The following is a 19,764-nucleotide window of genomic DNA, read 5'->3' as shown; positions in this document are numbered from 1 at the left end:
TACTACTTGTAAACTGGTTGTTTCCAACTCTGATGCTATGCTGAGATTGGGTCCTTCTCTAGAACTATGTTGCTAGTATGCTATAAAAGAGAAAACTTCAGCTATCAGATGTCAGTGATGTGGGACATATCCCTGTGGTTTGATGTTGGACTAGAATTCAGGAAGAGCAGGGTTCAAATCCCTGCTCAGCCATGGAAACCCATTGGGTGACCTTGAGCAAGTTTTCTCAGCTTAGGAGAAAGGCAACAGCAAGTCTCTGCCTAGTAAATCTTACCAAGAAAACTCAATAATAGGATCACCATAGGTCAGAATTGACTTGAAAGTACCTAACAAAACAAATGTGCTATTGTGTCATTTTTAACTATCATTGACTATAAATTAAAAGAAAGGAACTAACACACAATGTTTTTTTTTTTTTTAAAAAAACCTCTTCTATTAATTAGAACCTGCCTATTAGGCCTACATCTAAAAGAAGAGCCTTTAATTTAGTAATTTGTATATTTATCAGCTACATTCTGACAGAATGAGCAAATCTGTGGATACAGTAAGTATGGCACATGAAAATGTAATAATAAAGTAAAATAATATAATAGTCATCAACAGAAAAACTAGGGGTACACCTCAGGGAAAGTCTGCATAGCATAATTTGGCTGGAACCATAACATTGCATGGCTTATCAAAAAGCTATAAATCCTTGTCCTGTATATTTGAAAATTATCTGATTCAACACAAAACAGTTCAATTCAGTCTGCTATCATGTGGAGCTTGGTTTAATGCATGTTTATCAGAGGTAAGTGCCATTGGTTTTATCAGTACTTAGGCCAAAATAAGTGTGAACAGTTTCAGCCTCACAGCCAAATCCAATACATACTTACTGAAAAGTCAGTCATACATTGTCCAATAACTTTGACCACTGGGCTAACTTCCAGGTACATGTATATAACAGGGTTGTGCAATTTATGATTTTGCAGATTATATTCAACCTGCATACTCCCCTCACATTAGTTATGCTAGCTAGGGAATGATGGGAATTGCATTGAGAGAGCCACAGGATGTCACTCCACTACATAAGACTGCAGCTTCTGAAATCAGTGGTCTTACTTTGAAGCACTGCTAGATTCTAAATTCAGACAATGGGCCCGAACAGAAAGGCCAAAATACAGCTCCTTCAGGTCACTTTGGAGGTATGCTGTTTAAATGACACACACATCTTAAGAGGCCAGAAGCTGTGACAAAGCTGTGCTCCAGTCCCTAGGACTGGAGCATGACTTTGACACGGCTTCCGGCCTCTTAGGACGCATGCATCATTTAAACAGCACACTTGCAAAGTGGCCCAAACCAGCTTTATTTTGGCCTGTCTGTTCAGGCCCAATGACAGGGAAAGTATTCCTTGCAGTGTTTGGCCAGCAATGGCTGCTTTAGATGTTTACCTTCTGGTGTACTACAAGTATAATAAAGTCATATCTTAATGGCAATTATTATATATAATCTTCGGTGAAATAAATCTCCTTAGAGCAGAGGTGGACTAATTATGCTTTTAGAGATGCACTGAAAGTTATATGCCCTCTAAAACTGTGGGGTGAAAAAATTAAACAACAAATGATTGAAGTTCATGAGCCATTGAAACAGAAGACATGAAAAAGCACTTTTTCTGCAAAGCAAGACAATGCACTGTACTTCAGAGGAGAATCCTAGAGGATCCCAGAAGTGTGCTTTTTCTTGTTTTATATCAATCCCCCTCTCTTGGCAGTAGCCATGGGCTGGTAGTCTGGGCATGGTTTGGGGCTCACAAAACAGGCAGTAAACTGAATGCTCAATTGCTCCCTATTGCCATACAGAAACTGACATATCTTTGTAAGCATTTTAGCAAGAGGAACATCTGCACATGCTTCATATGCCTATGAGAAATATGCCTTCCTATTTAGTAGTAGTACTTAAATCATTTTAAAATTCCAGCTAAAAAAGCTGGTGTTTCTCATCATATGCCTAAAACAAGGGAGAGGTAAAATTGCAGGATGGTTGCAATCCACAAATACACAAAACTATATAAAATAAATAAATAAAAAATATATGCCAATTAAATTTGTATTCCACCTCTTCCACAGTTCTACAATGGCAACAATGACCAATTACTGCTTCTAATACACTGGCATGCCTAATAATTTATTTGCTGGTAAGTCATTCCACTGACATTGTGTCTGCACTGACATGAAACCCCAGCTTCTTGGGAGGATTCCTCTGGGTTAACGGTCTTGACCTTGTCTGCTGACACTCCTCCCCCATCTCTGCACCAGCGCACAGTCTGCACATCCAAGGGATTCTCCTGAGTTTCTGGCCTGATTCAGGGGAAACAGGGACTCTTTTTACTCCAGATAATCACTCTGGAGTATGCATTGGACCCATGATCCACCCGTTTTGTCATTATCTAAACAGATCAGCAGGAACGAGGTGGGAATGTTTCTTTTCCTCTGTGTGGACATGGCCTGAGTTAGTACTGGCTACCAAACACCGCTTCCTATGCTACAGTACCACAGCCCTCCCTTTGAATTAGAACTCCTATATATCCTGTTCTCTTAAGGCTGTTTTTAATTGCTTTTTCAATATGTATTTGGACACTAATGAGATGTGTCCTTAGAAATTTTCTTCTTCAGAAGGGTGTCCTCTACATGAAGCAATAGAGTAGAGTAGTGATGGAAGGGGGAGGGTTAGCATGATTTTCTTCCTTGCCCATTGGTATAGAAATAGTAAATATAGCAATAATAATAATACAGTGGGCCCTTGGTATCTGCTGGGTTGGTTCCAGGACCCTGGTAGATGCCAAAATGCTGATGTCCCATTAAATATTGTGGCAAAATGAAGTGTTGTCCCTTATATAAAATGACAAAATCAAGGTCTCCTTTTTGGAATGTATATATTTTTAAAACATTTTCAAGCCATGGATGGTTGAATCCATGGATACAGAGGACCAATACTTTATATGTTTATGGTGCTAATAGTAGATGGGAGCAGAAGAGGAGGAGGAGGAGGAAGAGGAAGAGATTTGAACATGGCTAAAGATTTCCAAATCATCTTCCAGTCCATGCCAAGCACCCGGTTAATTTGGTGCTCATGGTTCTGTGTGCAGCCCCTCCATTTTACCCTCCCTCCTGCTGGCCTACTTGGTCTTCTCAGGTTGGTTCCTGCCTTCCATCACTCTTACCTTACCTGGAAGACAGCCACTTCCCGGCCTTCCTGAATTCTTCATTAAGCCATTTTAAAACTCTACACTGATTTTAATATTTTATGGTATAGATTGTACTAATTTAAACATTTTGCCCTCAAAAGTTAAAACTAACTTAACTGAAATTTGCCTAGAGACTTTTGAGAAGTGCCCCATGAGTAACAATGTATTTAATGAACTTTAAATATTGTACAGTTAGCAAAACAGACATTGAAATGATGAGGGCTTTTTCCCTGGGCTAAAAAACACAGTTTGTATTATCTAGAAGGTACATGAAAGCAGGACTGTCTCAAAACATTTTTCTGCCTGAGATGAAAGATAATGTATCCCTTCTGTAGTTTAAATGCAGAAGTTGACCAAAGCAATAACTAGGTTTTGTTTCAACACTTACAAGGGGGTAATGCCATATACCACATCTGAGAACAACATCATAGCATTGGGGGTGCAAGGGAGGAAGGAAAAGAGATTCCACCTCAACATTAGGAGGAACTTCCTGACAATAAGGGCTGTTTGACAGTGGAACAAACTCCTTCGGAGTGTAGTGGAGTCTCCTTCCTTAGAGGTCTTCAAACAGAGGCTGGATGGCCATCTGTTGGGGATGCTTTGATTTGGATTTCCTGAATGGACTGGATGGCCCTTGTGGTCTCTTCCAACTCTATGATTCTATGATTCTATACCTCTGTCCTCCAACACTTCATTGCTTCTCCTCCAGAATCTGCTGCCTCAGGGAGCCCTATTTTGCCTAGCAGAAGAACCCACCTTGCCTTGAAAGTGTTGATACAAAACTGGGAGGGGTAGCTAATATATAGGAAGAGAGAAATAGAATTCAAAAGAACCTTGATAAATTGGGTAGAAAGTAATAAAATTAAATTCATCAAAGACAAATGAAAAATTCTACATTTAGGCCACAAAAAACAAATGGACAGATATAGGATAGGGGATATGTGGCTTGGCATTACTACATATGGAAAAGACCTTGAGATTATTGTTGATCATGAATTGAATGACACAGCAGTGTGATGCTGCAGCAAAGAATAAAAATAATATTTAAGCCTCCACTAATAGAGCAAGAGCAAGCAGGATTCAGAAAAGGGAGGGGCACTAAGGACCACATTGCAAACTTGCGATGGCTAATGGATTGCACCGAAAAATTCCAAAAAAGAATCAGCATGTGTTTTATAGACTACAACAAAGCATTTGATTGTATAGATCATGAAAAGCTATGGAATGCACTCAAAGACATGGGTGTGCCACTACATCTGATAGTCTTGACGAGGAATCTGTACCAAGGACAAGAGGCCACTGTCAGAACAGAATTCGGGGAAACAGAGTGGTTCCCAATAGGCAAAGAGGCCAGGCAAGGCTGCACCCTATCACCTTAGCTGAAATCATCATAATAAAAGCAGAATTAATCAGAAAAAGGAGGAGTGAAGATAGGAAGAAGCAACATTAACAACCTAAGATATTCAGACAACACCATAATACAGTGCGCCCGCATACGTGGATGCAATTTACGTGGCTTTCCGCATATGCTGAAAGCTGCACCAGAAGAAGGCTCGGCGTGCCCCAGTAGAGGTAATGGCGAGCACGCCATATCTTTAATGGGGCTTGAGCATAGACAGAATTCCCCTTACACCGGGGGGGGGGGTGTGTGTCCAGAACATATCCCCCATGTAAGGGAAGGGCCCGCTGTATTAGCAGAAGACACTCAGGAATTGGAACAGTTAATAAGGAAGATCAAAGATGGAAGTGCAAAGGCAGGTCTGATGCTGAACATAAAGAAAACAAAAATAATGACCACAGAAGAAATACACAAATTCAATCTAGATAATGAGGAAGTTGAAATAGTTAAAGAATTCCCATATCTAGGTTCAAACATTGACCAGAATGGAGACTGCAGTCAAGAAATAAGAAGAAGACTAGGAATGGGAAGGGCAGCTATGAAAGAACGGGAAAAGATACTGAAGAGCAAAGACATACAACTGAGCAGTCAGAATCGTTCAGGCCATTGTATTCCCATTTACCATGTATGGATGTGAAAGGTGGATAGTGAAGGAAGTAGACAGAAAGAAAATCAACTCACTTGAAATGTGGTGCTGGAGAAGAGTACTTAGGATACCATGGACAGCCAAGAAGACAAACAAATGGGTTCTTGAACAGATCAGACCAGGGCTCTCCTTGAAAGCAAAGATGATCAAGTTGAGACTATCATACTTTGGACACATAATGAGAAGGCACAGATCACTAGAAAAAACAATAATGCTAGGAAAGGTGGAGGTGGAAGAAAAAGAGGAAGACCAGAAACCAGATGGATAGACTCAGTCAGGGGGGCTGTGGGCAGGGGCTTGCAGGATCTGGCAGGGCAGTGAAGGATAGGGATTCTAATAATAATAATAATAATAATAATAATAATAATAAAATTTATTTGTATCCCACCCCTCTGAGAACAATCGGGGCGGCTAACAAAGTTAAAATACAGAACATGTAAAATCCCTAATACCATCCCCTGCTTAAAAAAGTATTAAATCCACTACAGTATTTAAAAAGGCACAAAACAAAAAATACACAAACATACAAGTTAAAAACTGACCAAAAAGTCAGCAACATCACGCCCGCAATCAGTGGGAGCAGCAGTATCTTTCCCAGACATTCTTCTAAGGCCGGGTTCTCCATTCTGGGAAGGCCTGCCAGAAGAGATCCGTCTTAACAGCCTTTTTAAAGCTGTCTAAGGATGTAAGTAGACGGATCTCATCCGGCATGCTGTTTCACAGTCTGGGGGCGACGATGGAAAATGCCCTCTGGGAGGTAGTCGAAAGCCTAGATTTTTGTGGCTGAAGTAGGCCTCTCCCAGAGGTCTCATCCATGGGGTCGCCATGAGTCAGAAGTGACTCAAGGGCAGCTAACAACAACAATAGAACCATAGTTTCTAAGTCAAGGGAAATAATAGTCCCACTATATTTTGCATTGGTTAGACCTCATCTGGAGTCCTGTGTTCAGTTCTGGGTGCCTAATTTTTAAGAGGGAGACAGACATGTTGAAATGGGTTCAGAGACAGGCAACAAGAATGATAATAGGGTATGGAGAACAAAACATATAGATATGTTCATTTTGGAGAAGACAAGACTGAAGAGTGATAAAATTGCATTCTTTAATACCTCAAAGGCTGTCACAGAGTGGAGGGTGTACGTTTGTTCTTTCCTGCCCCAGAGGACAGGATCAGGTCTAACAGTTATAAATTACAGGAGAGTAGATTTCGATTAAACATTGGAAAGAACCTCTTGATAATAGGAGTGATTAAGCAATGGAACCAATTGCCTAGAGGGGTGGTTGGGTCTCATCTAGACAGCTTAAAAAGAGGCTAGACAACCTCTCAGGAAGGTTCCAGTCGGTGAGACTGGGGGATAGTCACTCTTGTAAAAGAGAGATGACATCTGGCGTTCCTCAGGGTGCCATTCTATCCCCCACACTATTCAACATTTACATGAAGCCGCTGGGAGAGATCATCCGGAAGCATGAAGCACGGTGTTATCAGTACGCTGATGACACCCAGATCTATCTCTCCATGTCTCCGACTGATACAGTGACTAAGGATGGCACCTTCCCTCTGGATGCCTGCCTGGGGTCAGTAATGGGCTGGATGAGGGAAAACAAACAAGCTGAATCCAGAGAAAACAGAGGTACTTGTGATAGGTACCCCAAGTCCAGACAGGGAAATTTGCCATGCTATCCTTGATGGGATTAAGCTTCCCCTAAAGGATAAAGTTCTCAGTTTGGGAGTACTCCTGGACTCATCTCTACAATTGTCATCTCATGTAGATGCGATGGCCAGGAGTGCTTGGTATCAGCTTCGGCTGATATGCCAACTGTGTCCCTGTCTGGACAGAAAGGACCTTGAAACTATAGCACATGCACTGGTAACCTCTCGCTTGGATTTCTGCAACATGCTCTACATGGGGCTACCTTTGTACCAGGTTCGGAAGCTACAACTAGTTCAGAATGCTGCAGCCAGATTAATTACAGGTACCCCGAGATCGGATCATATAACACCTATACTAAAATCTCTTCGCTGGCTGCCTATTAGCTTCCAGGCGCAATACAAAGTCTTGGTCATTACATATAAAGCCCTATATGGCTTGGGCTCGAGTTACTTGAGGGAGCGCCTCTCCCTACATAATCCGCCCTGCACCCTCAGAACAACAGGGAAATTTTTACTTGACTGCCCCAGGGTAAAACTAGCAACAACTCACTGGAGGGCTTATATGACAACAGCTCCTACCCTCTGGAACTCTCTCCCAGAAAAGATCCGACTCTGTCCCACATTAGTAGCCTTTAAGAAGGCATTAAAAACTCACCTTTTTTTAGTAGCATACCCTCCCGATTCTGTTTAGATTAGGAACTTCCCCCCATAACCGTTGGTTTTAATGGTTTGGATATGGCTCAGATTTTTATGAAATTGTATAAAACTGTGAATTGTAACTAGTGAGGTATTTTATTGTTCTCTACTGTGACATGTGTCACATACCCGCTACACTGTAAACCGCTTTGATCTATAGAAAAGGCAGTATATAAATAAAGTTTTTATTTTATTATTATTATAATTGCTGGGGATGTTTTAGCTGGAGATCCTACATTGAGAGGTGTGGGAGGGTGGATTTGATGGCCCATGCGCCCCTTCCAACTTTATGATTCTGTGATTCCATGAACCTGCTATATTCTAGTTGGTTACTTTTAGAGTAATTCCACATTTTAAAGGCATTCTGTTGTTAATGTATTAGGAATTACAGCTGGGCATATGGGGTCTGCATATTAATAGCCTTGGGTAGATTACAGTGCATTTTTAGAGAATTAATGTGGGGAAGGGGAGTTGGGAATGAAGCCACAGGCCCCACCTTCATTTCCATGTGTTCATCTGACTTTCTTTACAGTGAAGGTCACAAGCAAAGTCTATAATGCTGTATACACTCCACTGTAAACTCCATGCAAAGGCATGGATAAATGGGTGACTATCAAGATTAAGACCAGGAAATGCAGTTCGGTCCATTCTTTATGTATATATTTCATCCCCTCATTTGCCTCAAAATATCTTCAGCCAGCCCTGAGGTGAGCTCATAGAGTTATAGTTGTCATGCCACTAATGCAGGTTAAGCCAGGCAGAAAACAAATTTGTGATAAGACCAAAGCTCACTGGCACAGCACCTTTTGGGGAAAGACCCAGGTTTAAAATCTGGTACCCTTGATTTTTAGATAAAGAATCAGGTGACAGGTAATGCCCTTCAGCTGCGAGGAGAGACAGAATGGCAACCTGTGCTGATATCAAAGTCCTTCATCTTCCTACCCAGAGCTTCGTAATCCCCTGTAATATCCTGAAGGTTATACCTTGCTACGGTTCGCATGAACCAAAAGGAAGGGGTAATGGTCAGAAGGTTTGATGAGTCTTGTCAGCCTCTTTCTTACATCAAAGGTTTTTGCCCCAAGGAGACAACATACTTCTCGAATCCTATCAAGCTCACAAACCATTACATCTGCTCCCCTCAGTAGGAGAAGTTGGGCACACATTCTACACTTTAAGAAAGCTGATTTCATTAATCTTAGGGAAATACTGGGTGTGATCCCATGGTCAGAAATACTAAAAGAGATGGGAGTTCATGAAGGAAGTAATAATATCATTCTGTTCTGCTTTGGTCAGACCTCACCTGGAATACTGTGTCCATTTCTGGGTGCCATAATTCAAGTAGGATGTGGACAAGCTGGAGCATGCCCAGAGGAGGGTGACCAAAATAGTGAAGAGTCTGGAAGCCATGCACTTGAAGGGGTGGCTTAGGGAGCTAGGCAAGTTTAGCCCAGAGAAAAAAAGACTAAGAGGTAACATGAAAGCCATGTTTAAATATGTGAAAGAATGTCAAATTGAGGATGGGGCAAGCTTGTTTTCTGCTGCTTCAGAGGCTAGGATATGGAGCAATGGATTCAAACTACAGGAAAAGACATTCCACCTGACAGAAAGAGCTATTCAGCAGTGAAATATATTGCCTCAGAGTGCAGTGGAGTCTCCATCTTTGGAAGTTTTTAAACAGAGGCTGGATGGCCATCTGTTGGGGGTGCTTTGATTGTGTATTCTTTCCTGGTAGGGGGTTGGGCTGGATGTCCTTTGTAGACTCTTCCAGCTCTATGGTTTTATGATCCTATGATCCTAATGGGAAGGGCCTAGGAAGGAGGCCTAGGAAGTAAGGCTGGTACATATAACCAGTAAAGAGCTAAGGAAATATGTAGTCTGTCCTGGAATTCCTGTAGTATTATTGTGTTCCCATTAAGTGAACCGAATCTAAAATCAAGTCAGGTTTGAAATTGTGAGTTTCACGCTGCAATATGTTGAAAAGCTGAAGAGGTCAGTTCATACCTTCTGATATTTCATAGATGAAAATATTGCCAAGGATCATGAGAACATGATCATAATGGCAAAAGCTATTAATGAGGAAGAACACACAAGCTAGGAGAGGATTGGAACAGTTTTCTTTTATTTGAGTCTACAGAAAAGGGCAAGATTCCCTCCTCTTCACTCTGTCAGCCTGAGTTAATTTAGTGGAAAGTGCTTTGTACAAAGTATGAGAGCCAGTGTGGTCTAGTGGTCTAGATGTTGGAGACCATGGTTTGAATCCCAGCTTGGCCACGTAAACCCAGTGGGTGACCTTGGGCAAGTTATACTCTCTCAGCCTCAGAGGATGGCAATAGCAACCCCCCTTATGAAGAAACATGCCAAGAAAAGCCCATGATATGTCTGCCTTAGGGTCAACATAGGTTGGAAATGATTTGACGTTACACAATCATGACAACAAAAACAAAGTACTTTTGCAGTTTGAACTCAGTTTGCAACAAGGGAAGTAAGCCGATGACAAAAGAGGAAAATGGGAGGAGGAACGAGAAAGTGAAACAGTTGAAAAGCAGCTGAAAAAGTGGGAGGACAGAGGATTATTAAGGACTGTCCCTGCCAAATCAAGACAGTTAAAGGATCTGCAGTCTCTCTGTCAAAAATAAATCACCTGGTGGTCACTCCATCAACACTCAAAAAGGGGTTTTTTCATCACCCCTCAAAGTCTTCTGATAATTAATGTAACAGGGAAGAATCTGTGTTGCAGAGTGGAAGTCTTCAAATTCAAAAGATTTATAATATTAAACAACATCTAATATTAAATTTGGTCTTTGGTTTCCATTGGGACATGCTTCCAGGACACACACGCACAATGGATACTAAAATTCATGGATGCGCAATTCCTATTATACAATGATGTAGTAAAATGGTGTCTCTTATATAAAATGGCAAAATCAAAGTTTGCCTTTTGGATAGTTATCTTATTTTAATTTTGGAATATTTTAAAGCCATAGATGGTTGAATATGTGCATACAGAGGGCCGAATGTACATTGATTTTACATGTAATGTCACTGATAATGATTATATATGCAATTTGTTATTATTTTAGGGTGGCAATAGTATCTATTCTTGGCTCTACTAAAGAACAAGAGAGTAATGTGCAACTGGAAGGTAAACTAATCTGGTTTCAAGCATTGGGAGATAAATCTATTAAACTATGACAGATAAATCAATTAAACTCAGAGATAAATCTATTAAATTATGTTTAATGGAGCTTATCCCCTAATAAGTAGTGGTTGAGAAACTTATATTTTTAGTCTACAGCTATCAGAACGAGCCAGCCAGGATGGCCCATGGTGGCTGGAGTACTCTTGCCAGCTGTGAAACACAAAAAAGAAAAGAGAAAGAAAGAAAGAAAGAAAAATCTCCTGCACTGCTAATAAATATATAATCACAGTCAGAGGCTGCATCTACATGGCAGAATTAATGCAGTGTTACACTGCTTAATTGCCATGACTCAATGCTATCAAAATCTGGGATTTGTAGTTTTGTAACAGCTTTAGCCTTCTCTGTCTGAGAGCTCTGGTGCCACAATAAACTACAAATCCCAGGATTCTAAAGGATGGAGCAATGACAGTTAAATGTGTGTCAAGCTGCATTAATTCTGCAGTTGAATTAGAAGCATCTGTCATTTGTAACATACCAGTATATTATCCATATCACAGTGTCTGTCCCAAACAAAGTGGAACAACAAAAAAGTGTGCCATGCTTGAGGCATCTTTAAAAGAAAAAAACAAGTTTATATAATGAGTCCAGATGGTTAAAGCAAGTGAGTCATATACCAAGGAAAAGTGGCCCTTTCCTACTAGTCATATGAGTCATATGTTAAGCTAGGGATGAGAGAAGAGTGATCTCCCCATATAGATATTAAACAAGCTGACATAATCAGGAACAGATTCTTTGCACCCTCAAACCATATAGGCTAAAAGGTACATTCAGCAGAATGCAGCAGCCCTTTCAACTGCAGAATACAGTTAGAGCACAATGATTCCACTTTATCTACCATGGCAACATCATATGGCGTCTTGGACTTTTCAGTATCTAAATGCCTTTTCAGAGGCACATTTAGAATGATCAACCAGAGAATTAGAAAATCAGCTAGTGTCTCACCAGACTACAAACCTCATGATTCCACAATATGTAGACACAGAATTTAAAGTAGAATCACAGTGGAAAAACTGTACTGTATAAAAAAGCCCCTGTTATGATTTCCTGGACTTTACCACCCCAGGTGGAGAAATATATGTTTGAATACCTCCCATGAGAATGACAAAGAAACCACTCTCCCTGTGCATATATAATTATTTTTTTAGATAGAAAGATTCAAAACCAGTTATCTCCTTGACATACCATTTTTGATATGTGAAAGGATGCATAATGGTTTGAATGTTGGATTATGACTCTGGGGACCAGGGTTCGATTTCCCACTTGGCCATGAAATCCATTGGGTGACCTTCGGCTAGACACATGTTCTGAACTTCAGAAGAAAGCAATGACGAATCTCTGAACAAATCTTGCCAAGAAACCCCCATGATAGGTTCATCTTAGAATCGCCATAAGTTGGAAATTACTTGAAGGCACACACGACTACAACAACAAAAACAACAATAACGAGGCATTATTATTTTGTGGAGCTGCCTTCAAATACATATTCCTTACCTGTAAATGAAACCTGTACAGTCATGGAAAAAGGGGGACTATTGGAACCTTCTCACTAGACAAAGTGTCCCTTGGACTACTTATTGGCTACTGTTGATGTAATATTATGCTGGCTACAGGAACTCTAATGCTAAAAATAGAGAAGCAGCTGTAGATTTATGCTGCTTTCTCTATAGAGTTCATGTGCCATAGGTAAGATAGTTTAAGGTGCTGATATATAGCTGCTAAATCCAAAAGATAAATATTGTTTTTTTAAATGAGTTATACGCTAGACCTTAAGGTAAGAATCTTGTTTATGAAGGGGGAAGTATATGTATTTTAATGTGCCAGGAACTCCACAGCAGCACTGTTCAGAAAAAGTGTGTGTGTGTGTGTGTGTGTGTTGCAAGAGTGAGTGGGATGGAATCACACAGCACAACATCTAGGCTTGCGGCCTAGGCTTTCTTTCTCCTCTGAGGATTAGTCTTCAGCTGGGGAAAAGCCTTATGTGGAACAGATTAGTTCAGTCAGCAATTAAACAAGAGTGCTTATACTACCATTGGTATGCAGTAGAAACAAAAAACAAGAGTTTCAAGGGCGAAACATGGCTCCACCTTAAAGGTTAAAGAGATTTGTAAATGCTGCATATATACCAGCCACAAGCATTTCTTGGATCAGTGGGAAACAGACGCTGTCACAGCTGGCTAAATTTAGCACATCCCTGCATTGCCTCTTCAAGCTGTTGTTGGTAGCAGCATCTGAATTACATGAACAGACAGAAAGCTTTTACCACAAAAATGAAGCTGCAACTGAGATACCTAGTTCCCTCCCCGCAAAGGAGGATTAGAAGATGGAGGTCTCAACCCAAATTTGGCATCTGAATCTACACTGTGCATGTCATTTTATTTATTTATTTATTTATTTATTTATTTATTTATTTATTTATTTTGCAACACTGAGAAATAGCCAAGATCTGTATATAAAAGTATACATCTGAAAAACAGCAGAAAAGGCCAAAGCTTCATTATAAGATCTTGGATAACCTACCTATAGCATTGGTAATGTCATATCATTGCATCACTAACACTTTTACTCCTTTGGTTTTGGTATTTCAGATATCAAAGCAGAAATAATTTAAAAATAAATCTAAGATGATATGTGTTTGGGATTTATTAGCGTGTTTTCCAAAACAGTAAACGTTATGTGATCTTGAAATATCACCCTGCTGCAGTTATAAAAGTCAGTTTCATGCATATAACCTGAAAGACTGGGTATTTTGATACTGATTTTTTTTCTTTCAAAAAGAAGCAGAGGTCTGTTTATCTGTTCTAGATCCCATGCTGCTAAAATTTTAGCCTGAAACTATCTCATTATTCCTTGCTGATTTTATTATAATCAGATAACACCACATGAAATATTAAATATGTATTGGAATCTGAAGAAAGCCACAATAAGAGAGGAAAGAGATAATTTTCCCATTTGTACAATAACATGTACAATAATGATGGCAGCTATAAATTACTGAATTTGGCATTCTCAGTAGCATATCAAACAGCAAATGTGAAAGGTTTTGGCATAACAGATAAATTTCATGCAAAGTCTGTCCCTCAGCATATTACATAATTGCATTAATTTTTAAAGCATCCAAGATGCAGGATGTGAAGATGCAATTTTAAAATGGTTACTCAGCAGAATAGACTGTAATATACTAATTAGTAGCCCATATCTTAATTAGGCATCATTGTTTGCAACACTGTACCTGTTTCTAGTAATAGCTTTTTCTTACCTTTATTTTCAGATTCTTTCATTCTCCCTTTCCTCTCCTTGCTGCAGCTCAGCAGTAACAAACAAAAAAGCCCAGCTGATTGCTGAAATGCTGACTTTTGATTTGTCATTCAAAGCCAGTCATAGGTCACCAAAGCTGTGTTTCTCAGTCCAGGGTAGTGATATGCTGATAATTTGTATGAAACAGTGTTCAGTGCTGGGTTATAGTTAGGATTATAGAAAATCAGAGGAAGGATGAGGATGCAAGAAGACATAACATATTTTATAAAATCTGGCATGGATCAGGATCTGGAGTCAAAAGGTTTTTCTCTCATTTTATTTCAGGAGACAGAGTCCTATTTGTACATTAAACAGAGAATAAGCCATACTTTTTTGTTAATGCCAACAAGAAAATAAGATGAAGAAAAACAGCTAGAAGCTGTTCTTTGCAAAAGGGTGTTGGAAAAAAAAACAACCTAGAATCTGTGTGGATTTGGAGACCTGGGCCTCATTCATACTATGTTTTAACCCAGTATAGAGAGTTGGTTAAACGAGGGAGGGTATTCATACTCACCCCAATTACACCCGGTGCAATTGGGAGGGTGCAAAGCCCACTTAAACCAGTTCTTTTGGACACAGGGGTTCCAGTGTGTTTTTAAAAAAGAACTGGTTTTTTGAAAGAGAACACAATATTGATCCCATTCCGAAGGAGGGCTTATGTGATGAGGGTCAGAACATGATGAAATGGTGGATTTTTAATAAAAAAATTTGACGCCTTATGTGCACTGTTGCTTTCGCATGGTTGCCACAGGGGGTTTGAGGGTTTTGCCACTGCACTATGTGTTGTTTGCTCTTGTTTCCAACTTATGGTGACCCTAGAGCCACCCTATCACGGGGTTTTCTTTGCAGAGTTTCTTCAGAGGGGCTTGCCATTGCCATCCTCTGAGGCTGACCGAGGGGAAGAATCTCTCCAAACTGAAGCTATCACAGGGTTTCGTGGCAAGGCTTCTTCAGAGGGGCTTGCCATTGCCATCCTGTGAGGTGGTGAAGGGCATGGCATCAGTTTACACACCAGTAGTCATTATTGCAGTTTGCACACTTTACAATTCCTTTATACTATTTCAGCATGGGAATGCAGTTTAATGTTGAACTAGACTGGAAAAAGTCACCCAAACAGTGTGACGTACATGCACATCATTTGATTGACATTAAAAAAAAATCCGAGAGTGATCAAAATGGAGGCTTCATTTTAAATTGATACAAATGGTAATGTGAACATCAACAGGGTTAAATTGTCACGGAGAGATTCGATTGGAGTAAACATAATGTGAACTTTGATTCCGTACTGCATCATCAATTCTCCCTGGATCTACTCAATACAAAAACATGTGTGAATGGGCCTCTGGATGCTTCATTTCCATTTTATCTAATTACCTATTGAGAATGACTCTGCTGCTTCCAGAGTATATTACAATAAAATATGAATTTGACACAGAATAAAGTCTAGAGTGTAGAATGAAGTATATTGACTTGTGTCATATAAATCTGAAAGAAGACTCAATTTATCCTTGCCATAGTGTATCCTTGTCCATTGCATGATTATAGTTTCAAATTGCCCCTTACTATTATTTTGGCACAGCATTTGTTATTGTTCAACTACTTCAAAAACACCAGGTGAGGGGGAAAGACAGATTGTAGTATCACTGCCCCAATTTGGCAGGGATAGTCCTAGTTACTTCTCTGTGTTCCCAATTTTTAACCTGATTTTAGAATGTCCCAGTTACTCATCCTCCCAATTACTCCCTTTGTTTTCTCAGTTTACTTCAGTTGCTGCAAGCAGAGTTCAACATGCAAAAGTAGTTTGCACGCAAGTCAGTAAGGGAGGAGGTGCATTGGTGTACCTTGGCAAAGCACAATCATGGAGTCCCCCCTCCATACATGCTCCTTTGCCCCATGCCCTCTGTTGGACTGTCTGGTTTGTGTGCATTGTAATTAAATCAATTGGGGTTGGCACACTTTCATTTGTTTATTTGCTGCAGCCTCACACTCATTTTGGGATGTTTATATGCAGAGAAAAAGATGTCCATCTTCCATTCCAAGCAAAACTATCCCAGGTTCTGTTTGCTCTGGTTTTTAGCCCCAAAGGACAGCTTCAGTCCGGTTTCTGTCCGCTTTGGAGACATGTGTCATATAAATATTCAACACATCTTCAAAGTGGTTAGAAACTGCTTTATTTGGCCTATCTTTTCAACCTCCATGTCATTTTTGTCTAGCACTCTTAGCAATTACAGCATACTGACTTTGATTAATACCAAACATGTTTATTTAAGCTAGTTTAACCTTTATAATACTCAGCTTTTTGAACTGAAAATGTCTTAAAATTGGCTTGAGTAGAACCACAGAGAGATACAAAAATGAAGGCATATAGATAGGCTATGATCTATAATACAAGATCAGTGTCTTTGAAATATGATGTATCTGTAAATAGCCTATTACCTGGGCATCACTTTGTGGAAGGCTAGTCTGTTGTTCATAGCTTGGAAAAGCCACTTTGTTGGACTCTAAATTCAGGAACCACACTGATTTTCAGCTTCTGATGGTTATAGTCCATAAAAGTAATGCTCACAACCTCCCTTATTGTTAGTATAACATATAAGTTGGGGGGGGGGGGTTTATAACAAAAACAAACAAACAGATCCAATTCCATCTGCCTGCTTGAAATGCAAGCTTAAAAGTTTTTTTTTTAAGCAACAGAAAAATATTTTCAGCTTTTTACTTTTTAATCAATTTGGCTTTATTTGAAAACCAAGACTTATATAAACATATTGTTTTAGATAAACTTGCATAGGCATATATATTGTTTCAAGTAAAAGGTTTATACGAAATTTATATTCATTAATCATCTTTGTGTTTTTCAAACAGACACAGTTTGCAGAAGAAATTTAAATGATCCATACTTTATTTACCTCTTTAGTAACATAGCACCATCAACATACGTGATGCTTCATGAATGACAAAGACATGTCCTTGCCCCAAGGAGCTTACAGTCTATAAATAATATGGCTAAGATGCAGTTGGTGAGTTATGGAGGCATGCCCTACTCTCCAACTGTTCTAATTTGGCAGGCACAGTCTTGATTAATCCTTTGTCATCCCATTTTTTCAACTGCTTTTAAAATGTCCAAGTTTCTTTCTCCTATTTCCACTTTCCCCATTTGTCCCCAGCTTACTTCAATTGCTAGATACTGTGAAGTGAAAGAGTACTTTGCACTCAGTTACCTCAGGAGTGGGGGGGAAGAGGGGAAGGAATCAGGCAAAAGTAAAATTGTTGCAGCCTCTGCTAAATTGTGTGCTTTTTGTCATTTTTTTATTTTATTATTATTATTATTTTGCTATCTCTGATGTTGCTTGGCCACGTGTGTCCACGTATTTTCATCTGTGAAATGATCAAAGGTATGGCATATATCCAACTTACATCTTACTCACTTGTTTATTGTGCCAGAGGTCAACATTCTCTACAAAACACCCAACAAATGCTCTCCCTCTCAAATCCATCTGTTGTAACCTCCTCCCAACAAAGCAATGTAGTGCCCAGTAAAGAGAAAGGGGGGGGGGGGGAGAGAAGAGAAACACCCAGCTATGTTTCTATAGTTGGATAAAGAGCAATGACATCATTCTCTGAGATCTCAGGAGGACCTCCTAGAACAGTGGTTCCCAACCTTTGTGGGGCTGCAACCCCCATTGGGGATGAAAGCCCACGACCTCCCTGATCAGTTGGGAGGCTGGGAAGGGGCGGGACTTTTGGACGCCTACAAGCCCCAGCGGGCTTTGGGGCCGAAGGTCCTGCCCCTTCCCGGCCTCCCAACCAATTAGGGAGGCCGCCGAGGGAGAAGGGGCAAGACTTCTGGCCGCAAATTCTGCTGGGGCTTGCAGTCCCGTCCCCTTCTCCCCGCGGTTGCCTGACAGCCACGGGGAGAAGAGGAGGAGGCAGCCCCCGTCCCTTCCTCCCCGCGGGTGTCTGCACCCGTGGGAAGGAAGGGAGGAAGAGGAGACGGCCCCCCATCCCTTTCTCCCCGTGGGTACCTGCACCCGTGGGAAGGGAGGGAGGAGGAGGAGGTGGCCCCCCGTCCCTTCCTACCCGCAGGTGCCTGTGCCAGCGCCGGCACTCACAGGGAGAAGGGAAAGGAGAGAGCCCCGCCCCTTCCCCTTTTCCCTGCGCGGTGCCTGCGCCAGCGCCGGCACCCACAAGGAGAAGGATAGGGGGGAGGCAAGGAGGGTTCCCAACCTGGTGACCCCTGAGAAGGGGTCACAACCCCCAGGTTGGGAACCCCTGTCCTAGAATATCCTGCTGTGCCCAGCATGGCTGAGGACTCAGAGGATGAGGGGGCTGAGTTAGAGTCCCAGTCTGAGATTGAGACTGAAGCTGAGCCAGGCCCTAGCTCTGCCCTGCCAGCTCAAGCAGAGTCTAGAGGCTCAGCAACCAGGCCTCCCAGCAGCAGAGCTTTCAGGCACAGAAGAGGATGAAAAGCCACTCACTCACAAACCGCAAGGTTACGAGTTCAATACCAGCCAAGGGCTCAAGCTCGACTCAGGCTTGTATCCTTCTGAGGAGATCACTAAAATGAGTACCCAGATTGTTGGGGGCAATTAGCTTACACTTTGTAAACTGCTTAGGGAGTGTTTAAGTGTACTGATAAGCGGTATACCTACCTTCGACCAGCGAAGAGCTGAAAGGGTGTGACTCCGGCATTCAAGGAGGCTTTATGAAAAACGCTGAACCATCAGCAACAGCTGAGCTCATGCAAGCTAGTAATATAAACAGGTGCAGGATGCCAGGTCAGTTGGCAGAGATAGTCTCAAATTTGTTGGCGAAAGCATGCTTGTCTCTGACTCCCTCCTTGGCCTGAACCCTTGATGCTCGGACTGCTTTCTCATCTTGACTATCTGGAACCCTTGGACTGCCTTATTAATCTGCCTCGTTGGAACCCTAGACCTCAGACTGCTTGACTATTCTCTGGCTGGACTCTTGGTTTGTACTATGGAACTTTGCTTTAATCCTATTTTGTTTCAAATTGACTTTGCTTTTCCTTAAAACTGCACCAGCCTCCATGAGCAGATACTCTTGTTTAGTGCTGCTATCAGCATTACTGGCTGCTTTCCCAGGCAGATCCAGAAAATGGTTTTCTCTGTGTATTCAGCCTGGAGAATGGTTAGATGCTGATCTACCTCCCCCTTAACCAGCATTTTTTACTTCAAACTGCTCATTAATATCATCAATGGCTGGCCTTTAGAATGATAATATTTTTTATTGAATTTTCATACATTAAAAATACAAAATAAAGAAAGGAAGAGAGAGAAAAAACAGAAGAAGGGCAAGAACAAAGGAAACAATAGAAGAAAAAACAAACAAGCAAAACAAAACAGAAAAAATGTGAGCCTATACAGTGGTACCCCGGGATACGAATTGATCGCGTTACGAAATTTCCGGGGTACGAAAAAGTTAGATTGGAAAAAACTGTTCCGGGTAACGAAAGAATTTTCGGGTTACGAAATTCATTTCGGTGCGAAATTTAAATGCGAAGCGCGGCTAGCGGCTTTCCAGCGCTAACGGAAAGCCTTTTTGGGTTGCGAAATGTATCGGGTTACGAACGGCGCCGCAGAACGAATTAATTTCGTAACCCGAGGTAGCACTGTATATTTATAATGATGTATGAGTTAC

At 41.0% G+C, this 19,764-nt stretch overlaps 1 protein-coding gene across 3 annotated transcripts in view; it reads right to left on the bottom strand.

The window, feature by feature from the left end:
* Nucleotides 1-14,280, bottom strand: part of DNAJC6 (DnaJ heat shock protein family (Hsp40) member C6) — a 93,267-nt gene extending 78,987 nt beyond the window's left edge. Inside the window, exons 1-2 of one of the 3 annotated variants that reach the window (XM_089515360.1) lie at nt 14,069-14,280; nt 12,936-13,040 (exon numbers count right to left, since the gene is read on the bottom strand). Coding sequence is in view for 1 of the 3 variants with exons in the window: in XM_089515363.1 (XP_089371489.1) it covers nt 14,069-14,177 (109 nt within the window). In the remaining 2 variants the exon portion in view is untranslated. The other 2 variants (XM_089515363.1, XM_089515357.1) reach the window with 2 other exon arrangements.
* Nucleotides 14,281-19,764: the final 5,484 nt, after the last annotated feature.

This window comes from Sceloporus occidentalis, unplaced genomic scaffold (assembly GCF_023333645.1).
Source record: "Sceloporus occidentalis isolate IW3139 unplaced genomic scaffold, rSceOcc1.0.p SCAF_3, whole genome shotgun sequence".
NCBI lineage: Eukaryota > Metazoa > Chordata > Lepidosauria > Squamata > Phrynosomatidae > Sceloporus > Sceloporus occidentalis.
Note: the sequence above shows the minus strand (reverse complement) of the source record. Positions and strands in the feature narration are given on the sequence as shown.